The sequence below is a fragment of the Neocloeon triangulifer genome, unplaced genomic scaffold (genome assembly GCF_031216515.1).
Source record: "Neocloeon triangulifer isolate White Clay Creek 2 clone unplaced genomic scaffold, ASM3121651v1 ptg000003l, whole genome shotgun sequence".
NCBI classification, from domain to species: Eukaryota; Metazoa; Arthropoda; class Insecta; order Ephemeroptera; family Baetidae; genus Neocloeon; species Neocloeon triangulifer.
The window spans coordinates 8,837,724-8,848,704 of record NW_026775546.1 but is presented as its reverse complement, the minus strand read 5'-3'; the positions used below and the strand labels follow the sequence as shown (position 1 = coordinate 8,848,704).

The window sequence follows — 10,981 nt, the reverse complement described above, 5'->3', positions numbered from 1 at the left end:
TCTGCACGCTGCTGCCTCTAGCGGCGGTCTCGCCAAACCGCAGTGACGCGGGACGAAAATTGAATTAATTTGCACGTGAGCAAAGCACGTGCTCATCAATAGTCAATATATAAATGTACATGTAGGAAAACACGTGCTCGATAGCGCGTTATTATATATCAATTCTCCCAGGTTGGATCCCAATTTAAATTACTTGCGTAATCGCTGATTTGTTTGTTAATGCAAAAGGTAAACAAAAAGTTGCGTCGTAGTAGCCTGATTTCATTTTCCAAAAACTCGAGGTGACCTCATTTACTCCTTTGTTAGCCCGCAAATGTGCTATCACAGAAATAAAATTAAGTTAAGAACGCTTTGAGAGGCTAAATAATAAAATTATATAAGAGGAAGTGGTTCCCGCTCAAAAATAGTTTGTTGGACTAATTGTAAGAAAAAATATGGAAAAATATTAATTTTTTAAAATTAAATTTAAATGTATTCTCATATTTTTTTAATTAATTTAAATGTTTGGGCTCACGTGAAATGTCAATAAATTTATAAATTTCAATGATTGATGGGTTCAATAACCAATTCATAGCATTAGATTTATCCACAGTATGTTGCCTTAAATTTTTAAATATTCGGAACAATCTTATTCATATTTTTTTTAAAATCGTATAATAATATTATATTTAACTAGTATGGCCGATTTAATTTCAAAAATTTCATTACTATGCGTTATTTTAAAATCTAGTTTTTTTTTTCATTTTGTAGAATTTATTATCCACCATCAAGGGTGGTTCCATGTTTTAGGTTTTTGTGAGATTTATTCTTATAAAATAGTAAACAAATCACCAAACCTATCGAGGAACTGACGTTTTTCAATAAAAAAAACATATAATTTTTTAACCATAAATCACTTAAATTTAAGAAGAAGAAAATAGTCAAACTAATATTTAAGCTAGAATGAAAATTTTAGTAAATCTACACGAAATTAAGGTTTGAAACAACACCAAAGCTTATATATGTTTAAATTCAACATTTAATTTCAAAGTAACAAAACATCTTCTTTGTTTTGGCATTTCATTGCTGCGTATTGAGCTGATAAAAAAGTCCAATTCATATGAAGAGGACTTTGGAACGCGTCGCGCCTTCACCAACCTCCGAGAAATCTGAACCTAATCAAGTTTGAACAGTTAATGACGATTTCCAAGAGAAATTCGCAACTCATTTCAAAATAAAGATACGCCGACACAAAGTCCTCAAAGTTATCAAAAATTTTATCACCCACCCAAGGAGAAATTTGGAGGAGGTCTTGAGCAAAAAAATCGAAGACACATGCACTTATAGAAATTGCGCGCTAACCCAATTACGTAACTGGAGCAGCGCACACACCTCCAAAAGGTAAATGAAGGTAATGCAGATAACAAGAATGCGGAGAATTTTGGTTTCTTTTTATCAACGGGCCGTTTAACGGTATGTTCCGAGAAAGAAGTGTTGATAAATTTGCGCAACTGGGCCGCTGCTGAAGGATGGGTGCGCTTTAAATTGTAAAGCATATTTCTTTTTTTTTCGCAAAGTGGAACGTTCGCGGCACGCCGTGGGTACACATTTTAACTTCCACTCTCACCGTGCGTTATGTATATATTACGGTTTGTTTGGTTTGGTGATGTTGGGGATTTTCCTCATAGTGAGCGCGTGACGTCAATTCCACACAGCACTCCTGATAATGCATCGCGATAACAAAGTAAAACTTGCAGTCCTGGCGCCACACAACGTTTTTTGTCGCTATCTCCGCGTCATTGCGGCCTCCTCTCGCATTCTTCTCTTTTGCAATCGAAGCGTGCAAAGAAAGAAAATCTTCTCTTTTTTGAGAGATTTTCAACGTCATTTGAATGCAAGCAATAAAAAATCAACAGCAAGGTTGTGTGCGGATTCCCAGCCGTCACACGGTTGCAACGCTGCTGCGTTCAAACAAAAAAATGGAAGGTCTGACTTGCGTCAATTGGCAAAAAAATCTTTGCCGAGGAAGGCGCGTAATCAGCATAATCACAGTGAATTTCAGCGTGTATTAGGTTGTGCGCAGCAACAATTCTGCATGGCCTTTTTGTGCACACTCACAGCTTATTAACGTAAAAGTCGCGTACTTGGCAAATCCGCCTCAACGTCATCAACATTTGGAATTTAAAGGCAGTTAATTTTCAAATTTTGTGCATTTTATTTTCTTGTTGAAAAATTTAGCACAGAGGATACAGACATCTTTAAATCATTGCATGTGTCAATAATAATTTCTCATTTTAAAAAACGTGTTGATTTATGAAAGAAAGAAAAAATAACTCTTTATTTTTTTACATATATTTTTTTTTATCAACCGGACTTTCCTTGTTGGAAATGTTTTTATATTATTCAAAAAACACGGCTAGCTTTGAATTTGTAGTTTCTTGTATAGGTGCATTTTATTGAGAGGGAAAATATTGTTTAATTCAAATTTAATTCCTTTCATTATAATTTATATTATTTCTGTTTATATAATATTCAAATATAAAGAGCCAACGTAAATAAGCGTATGGTCATTTTTTCTTTTTAGATAACAGCGTTAAATAATTTATAAAATCGTTTGTTGCTCAAATTTTTAATAACTCGGATATTCACCATGAATATTTTTTATAGTGTAGGAAATGAAGAATAATTCAGGTGCTCGTGGCTGATTGTGAAATTTAAATTAATTCTTTTATTTCATATCAGAGTTTTGAGTAAGTTTTGATAAGATAAATGATTAAAAGTATTATAATTTACTTTTTCTAAACAAAAATATCAACTTTTTGGCCATTCCAAGATTAATATCTTATCTTGCAGGTTCAGGACAGGTTAAAATTACAAATTTTATCCGTTCTTCTTTTCGTATATACATATAATTTCCAGTAAATCCAATAATTTTGTCTTTTTATAAAAACAATATACAAAATTGGACTATAAAAACTTAAATTATAATTTGAATTGGAATGCCAAGGATATAAACTATGAAAATAGTTTGCTTAAAAAAATAATATTTCATTGTCAGTGGCGTTTTTGGTGTCTAAAGAATTTTTATTCCACGAGGCAGTTGTGACTTTAAGATTTACTAAACAAATTATTTATGTTTTGAGGTCGTGCGCCCAATTCAGGTATTTGCACATTTGAAAATTTCACTACTTTCAGATCTCAAATTCATTTTTGCAATGCAAAATTTAACTTTCAAAGTACTTTTTATTGAAAAATAGAAAGTCGTAACAACCTTGCTGAAGGTGTAATAAAATTCTGGACGCATAAGCAGGTTGGAATTTTCCTTTGCTGCGTGTTGCTACTTGTTACAAAATTAATTATTCAATCGTGACGGCCGGATAAAAAATTATTACACTTGCGATTTATAAATAATGCCATCCATATCTCTCTATCCAAAAGGGGAGCACGTGCAGTTCATCAGTTTATTTATGCCAAAACTTTGCACCGAACTGCGTCTTAAAAAAATTAAGCAAGCTGCCTCGTCAAATACCAACAAGGAAACTGTACAAACCGTCCTGATTCGCAAACAGAAGCAGCCCGTACTTTCAAAAACAAAAATATTTTTATTTGTTTTGAATCAGCGTCGCTTTGGAGAAATGACTCAAGAGAGCTGCTGACTGGAAATTAAAATATTGTCATCGTGCTGGCATGTGCTCGTTGCCCGGTATTATTATTATGGTCATGTGATAAGGCTCGTGATCGAATTTATCAGAGGAGAGGCATGTCCCTCCCGTCACCAAAGTGTCAACAAAGCAGCGACCGAGCGTGCCTTTGCCCGCGATTACGCAAACCAAAGTATGCGCGTTTTCTCTGGAAATTTTTTATATAAATATTTTGGACTTTCCCAACCACAAGAGTGTAAACAAAAATCATGCTTTTTGCGTTTCAATTAAATGTGGCAGTGAACACGAAATAAAAACATGTTATGTAATTTTGTACAGAGCTCATTGTTCCAGAAACTTATTTATAGGAGCAAAATCAAATAAAATAGTGTTTGTTGCTTAGGACAATTTTTAAAATAAGCTCTGATAAAGCAAATTGATGTCAAACAATTCTGTTTCTGAATATTTAAAACAATCATAAAGGTAATTGAAGATTCCTTTTGCATAAAAATTATTTTAAGAAATTTATTTCCATCAATTAAGCGAAAGAGAAATTGTTCCAAAGTTTAAATTAAAGAACAATTAGCAAGCAATTGAACCAATTTAAGTGGAACAAGATTGTTAAAATTTCTACGAAAATAACTTTTCTCGCTTATTAAATTGTAAAAGAAACCATGGTAAGTCCTTTTTATTGAAAAAATGAAACTTCCTCGAAAAAAAGCCAAAATAGGAATATGAGCATGCTTTACAAATTTTTTTCAGATCAGACTTCCTCTTCAGTAACCAGAAAATCAATTATATATTCATCAGAGATACGAAAATTTCAAAGCTGCTTTATTTCCATTTGAGGAATAAGGAAACTTGATAAAGCAATCAATTAATGCTTGATAAAATAAAATGGAAAGCAAACAACAAATTAAAGGCCCACGCGCCGCAAGCGGCTATAACAATTCAATTAATAAATCTGTTTTTGGCGGAAACCAGTATATTAAAAACAAGAGGAAAAAATGTATCAAAGTTCCAAGAATGATACCTAAACAAATAATTTTATTATCGCACAAGGAAAAAGAATAAAGTATCGAGGGCCAGACATCATAGTACGTCAATTCTGGTGAGCCGCAGCGTGGCCGCAGGAAAGAAATAATAAAATTACATCCGCGCGAGATAAGAAGGGCAAAAAGAAGACTGGCGATAAATAAAATATAAAACAAAATCCCGCCGCAGCCCCGACAGGACTTGGGATAGCGGCGGAGGCAGGAAAAACCCCGGGTTTTCCTGCTCCTTCCCCTCCCGGCGTTTTCGTCCGTGTTTGGGTGTGTGTGTGAATCTGTTTGCCTTGGCCGAGGATGGAGAGGGGAGGGGGCCAGACGGCCGCCGGAGCGGATGCAGCAGGCACTGAATCAGAGCAAAGCGCGCGCACTCCCCTCCTCCCGCCGCGACCTCCCCTCTCCCGCCACTCGTCCCGCCGCCGCCGCCGCGCTGTTACTACGAGCCGCCATCGCCATAACACCCGCCCTTACTATAGTTCATCATCCTACATTCACGGACGCGGCGAGGGGAATTTGCCGTCAAGCCAAGTCGATTGAGCGGCAGCGGCGGCAGTCGTGTAGGTTGAGTGGCGCGAGACGGACGTGTGTGTACCTTTCGCTCGCTCCGCCCTTCAAATCCTCAACACATCCAAGCAACCTTGCTTGCAGTCAGTTCACGTGTCCAGTGTTGGCCCCAGTGCCGCTCCAGCTGCATCATGGCTTACCAGGATCACTTCGACAGGCTCTACCGCGTCGGCCCCTGCCTCGGCAAGGGTGGTTTCGGCGTCGTCTACGCCGGCATTCGCAACAGAGACGGCCTGCCCGTCGCGATCAAGCACATCGCCAAACAGAAAATCTCAGACATGGTCTTGGTGAGTAAAAAAAAATCAAAATAAATAAATTTTTATAATAAAAGGAAACATAAATTTTATTATCAAAAATAATTTAAAATATTTTGTCATTTCTGACCACATGGTCTGAACACGCCTAATTATGTAACTAGGACGTGGCTTATTAGGTTGGACTTATTATGTAATTTTATTTCGTAATTGAATTTAATAATAAATTTTCTTGTTTTTGTTTGATTTCAGATGGGACACCAGCGTGTACCCATGGAGGTGTGTCTGCTGTCCAAGGTGTCGCACATCCCGGGCGTGATCCGTCTGCTCGACTACTTTGAGCGCCCGGACAGCGTCATCATTGTGATGGAGCGCCCCGAAAGCGTCAAGGACCTGTTCGACTACATCACCGAGAAGGTCATCCTGAACGAGTACCTTGCGCGTGACTTCTTCCGCCAGATTATCCACATGATCATCCAGTGTCACAAGGCTGGCGTCATCCATCGCGACATCAAGGACGAGAACATTTTGGTCGACCTCAAGACCAACACGCTCAAGCTGATCGATTTCGGATCAGGCGCCGTTCTCAGAGACACCGTCTATACCGATTTTGATGGTGAGTTTTGAATTAATTTTTTCCTAAAATAATTTATATATTGAAAAAAAAAATTTAAAAAAATATATTTTCGAGTTTTTTAACTTAAAATTTCTTTCGAGGCGCGTTATTTGTTTTTATTACTTTTTTTCGCGTGACACACAAACGGCCTAGTAACTGCTCGCAATCACCTTTCTTTCTCCGTTGGCGGTGGTGGGGCCGCCTGCATTCCAGGCTGGCGCCTCGCCGCTCAAGGCTCTCTCGTTTCGCACCCGGACTAACCTGGTTTTTTCTCTCTTTGTGTTCTCAGGTACGAGGGTGTACGCACCCCCCGAGTGGATCCGCGCCGGAAAGTACTACGGCCGCAGCGCCACCGTCTGGTCCCTGGGCATCCTGCTGTACGCCATGGTGTGCGGCGACGTGCCCTTCGAGCTGGACGAGGAGATCCTCAGGGCGCACATCACCTTCAAGACGCGGCTCACGGAGAGCACCAAGACGAGACTGAGCGCCGAGTGCCAGGACCTGATCCGGCAATGCCTCAAAATCCGCCCTTCGGATCGGCCCAAGCTCGAGGAGCTGCTCATGCACCCGTGGTTCGCGTGTTATTTACCCCAGCAAGCCGAAGACCAGCAACTACCCGAAGCGACGGCGACCAAGACGGCGCCCGAGGAGGTCAAGTACGGACCTCTGCCGCCGCTCAGCGTCGCCCTCGGACTCCAGGCCAGGCCTTGACCTCACGGAGTTTAGACACGGACAATTGTTTTGCGTTTTTCGTTCTGCGTTCTGCGCGTTTACGGCTGTGCTAGTTTTGTAATATACCAGAGAGACAAGTCGAGAGAAGATGTGAAGTTGAGAGTCGGGTGACCCCGCGGCGCCCTGGTGAACTTTCTTTCTTTCCATGCATCCACCGCCTCCTTCGCTTCTCTCGTCGTTTGTTTGATTTTAAGACTGTGATCGACCGGCAGGGCTGCAACTTCCGGCCCTCGGCGTTCGGCGACGGCCCTTTGTGTCTGTGGAGCGAGAGGGCCGTCGCCGCCCTTTAATTTATTATTGTGTGACGATGAAGAAAAGATGATTTATTTATGTGCATACGAAGCTGATGCCATATTGACTGACAATTTTTGCGCTAGGCAAAATGTGTTCTCTGAGTTCCTTCCTCTTAATTTATTTGAGAAAAAATGGTATACATTGAAAAAATTCACACATACATACACTCTATAATTGATTACATACGAAGTGCGCAATAACTCACTTACATGCATACACGTAACGTAATTATATAACATCGTACATTTTTATATTAAAAGCAAAAAATCGTACTGTCTTTTCGTTTCTCGTCCTTGTATTTAAATAATATAACACGAAGCGGCGGGTCGGCGCACCTGAGTGCAGGTGCAAGCGACCGACCCGCCTTCGCGCATACTATCACTCATTACTTCACATCAAGAGTATTTAATTTATGTGTACATTGTGGATAATATAGTGCGATTTGGTGTAAATTATTCTAATAATGTAAGACAGGTGCGAGCACATCAAGATTTGACTGTATTTTTTATACAAAAAAAATCGTGTTAATAATGTACTGTGACGGAGAGAGAAGAAAATCAATTCTGCTGTAGATCCCGCGCCACGTGTGTGCGGGTGTCTCTTAAATGATACCAATAAATGTCAACAACATTTATGCAAAAAGTATTCAAGCATCTTTCAATTAATTCGCCAAACATCCTTGAAAAGTAATAATAACAAGCAAAAACGCTAAGGTCTCTTGCAAGGAGGGGGGAAGCACCTGGCAATGGCCGACCTTCCTCTCCCCTGATTTTTGCACACCTCATCTCAAGGTGAACCGCGCGCGAGGCGACTGCCCCATACAATCGCAAAGCAATGAACTCCTCTTTCTTACATACCTCGCAGGCGCCAAAAGGAATTCCTGCCAAGTCGCCGCCGCCGTCTTTTTTTCCCTTTGTTGTTGCGGCATGGCCTTGTTTCGTTCCTCCCCCAACCTACTTTCGGGGGTTTTTCTCAGAAAAACAACCACCCTTCGGCGTCCGGGCAACTGTACAACACAAAAGGCCAAGAGAAATTTCGCCTCCCTCTGCCTGGCAACAAGCGGCTCAACCCTCAGGTTGTCTCGAAATAAAATTTGTAAAATTTAAGAAAAAAAAATTCGCTCCACGATATTTCAGCGAACGGCCTCGAAAAGCGAGCGTCGCCGCCGGCCAATGACTTTTCCAGCTCAGCGAGTGCAGCGAGTCGTTACCGCGGCCGACGGTGCATCAATTTTTATTATTTCAAGTTGATTTTCGTCAGGGAATTTTTCGAACCTGCCGAGTGAGACGGGCGCAGGAGGAGAGGAAGGCAGGCCTGGGTAATTAACGAGCGATTTTCGCTTTAATTGGGGATCAAATGTAACATACATGCCATTCAACGGTGCTAGAGTTTATATCGCGGTGGGAGGTTTTCGCCGCTGCCTTTTTCTTTCCTGGAACCAAACGCCACAGAAATCATTTTCACGCACCAAAAACAATTTAATTGGTCACAATTATTTGTTGTCAGTCTAAAAATAACGCGTTTCTACAAACCCAAGAGGTGGAAACGAACTAATTTCATACCTTTTTTAACACACGGGCGCCCTAGAAAAGCGTCCGTTTAGAATTTGCAATTCCACGATGGACGAAAATAGTTCTTTTAAAATTCACTTTTATTTCATCGAACGGAAGTCTCAAATCGTTAATTTTTTTTAAAAGCTTCCTTATAAACAACAATTTCTTGTTTTTAATTAAATATGAGCGCACACCGGTTCAAGTCAGGAAATAACCTCTCTTTTAATTTCACCTTCCGGCCCTTGCACACATATATGTGGGCCAGCCTGCGCGGTATTCAAATAAGCCGAGAGAGAGTTAAATAACACCCAAGGTCGGCGCATTCCTTCCGAGTCATTTTCCAATTTTCCAATCAGCGAGCAAAAAACTAATAGTTCCGAGACAAAGCAGGCTATCTTTGATCGGATGATAATAAAGAGGGCAGCGAAAAGGTGGGATTAGAAAAATGACTCAATTAGGCGGCGATTTGGTGTGTGTTGTTGCCTGGCGAGTTTATACACCTCTCTCTCGGCTGCAGCAGTCTAGGAGGCGGTCATTGAATTATGAGAGCCGACCTTACAGACGCAGCTTCCCTGGAATGCCTTTCATCTCGCCTCCTTGGCTCTCCTCCGCGGCTGGGATGCCTTCGTTGTTTCCATCAAAGGAGAAGGAAGGTTGTCGTTGGCGCGCTTTCCTTGGCTCGGCCGCGGCCTCCCTCCTTTTTTTAACCGCCGTGGAGGAGAGTGCTATGCACGGAACACTACCCTGCCCGCTTGCACGCCATCCAAGGAAGGTCTGCCTGAAGCGTCTGAAGGCCACACGTGGCCGAAAACGGCGGGAAACGACGCGCACTGCTCCGAGAGGCAATGCCCGATGGCCCTTCGAGCGAATATTATTGTTGTGTGTCTATTTTTTTCCCGCATATTCGCGTTAAAGCACCGTGCGTGTTTCTTGGCCACGCCAAATATAAATTTAAATAATGCGCGAGTCTGGTTATTATATAGACTCCTCAAGTGGGATCGCATAGCTCAGGAAATTGGTTCAATCAACGTGACTCGGGGACTGGAACATGCAAAAATTTATCTGGCTCAATGGAGCCTTTAATTAACACCGAGATAATAAAATACAAATTCCTTCAAATATAAAAAATAAAAGTAAAAGGTATAAAATAAATTATTAAAATTTAATAAAATTAAAAAGAATTTAATTTCAAAGCGTTGCGCGGGTTGCGTATTACACATTATGAGCAATTTGTGGACTAGAATTAATCAAGTGTTCAATTAATTGACTTTGATATTACAATTATCTATAAAAGTTAACCGTATTAGTTTCAAATCTATCTAAAAAATAAAATAAAATCTATTAAAATTTTAAAAATGTTCCCAGCAAACTGATTTTTATTCCAATCGAATATTAATTAAATCCGCACGTGTGCATTTGACGAACAAAATGACACGTGTGAAGAAAAGAGTTTACGCGGTTAAGGACCTGACCTTGGAGGCCTCCAAGCTTGGAAAAGTATTGTTATCTCTAACTTTGATATGGTCACGCAATTAGAGAGAAAAAACACAAGCTATCTAAAGCGTATCCCAAAGGAAAAATTAAGATTGTAACAATAAGGAGCAAATAAAAAAATGTAAAAATTGGTTAAAAAGTAAAATTAAAGCAAGAAAATATTTAAAATGTAATTAAATCAAATTAGTTCTGACTCCAAAGCGATAGCACATTAAAATGAAAAGCAAACTGGAATTCAGGTACTTAAAAGCAAAAATTTAAAGAAGCCTGGAAAAATAAAAATATTTCTCATTTTTCAATACTTATTCTAGAACAAATCATTTCAAGCCCAAAATTTTAAATCATTTTGAACTATTTAGGTCTTAGATAAAGTATTATTATTTATTTTTTTAAAAAAAGCAGCGTAAAAAGGGCAGAATTTTTTTATTCAAATCTCTAAAATTTGCTCATTTTTCACAACAAAGATGAATTTTTTCGCACTGATTTTATGAATAAAACTGCGAATAAAATTTTTGCAATATGTCGTTCAAAATCAAAACACGGCGGAAGGTTGCAATGGAAAGTGCAGCACCGGAAACGCACGTAGCACCGGCGAGGGTCCCTGAAATTTTGTCGCCCAGGCAGAGGCATGCATGCAAACTGGAAAAACGTCAACCGGACACAGGAAACTGCTGTGATGGAATTTTTAGCAAACGCGACACACGTCGCATACTAATTTCCACCAATCTCGTCAAAGCCAAATTTGTCGCCAAAACACTTGGACTTTTGCTGGTGTACGCGAGGCCAGGCACGCACGCCACTCGTC

General features: G+C 39.9%; 1 protein-coding gene across 1 annotated transcript; it reads left to right on the top strand.

Moving 5' to 3' along the window:
- The first annotated feature begins 5,141 nt into the window (after positions 1 to 5,141).
- On the top strand, positions 5,142 to 7,774 carry LOC132192899 (serine/threonine-protein kinase pim-3-like). Its single transcript, XM_059613114.1, has 3 exons — positions 5,142 to 5,520; positions 5,740 to 6,103; positions 6,393 to 7,774. Exons 1-3 carry the CDS (start codon positions 5,365 to 5,367, stop codon positions 6,812 to 6,814), a joined length of 942 nt encoding a protein of 313 aa, XP_059469097.1. The 5' UTR covers positions 5,142 to 5,364; the 3' UTR covers positions 6,815 to 7,774.
- Positions 7,775 to 10,981: the final 3,207 nt, after the last annotated feature.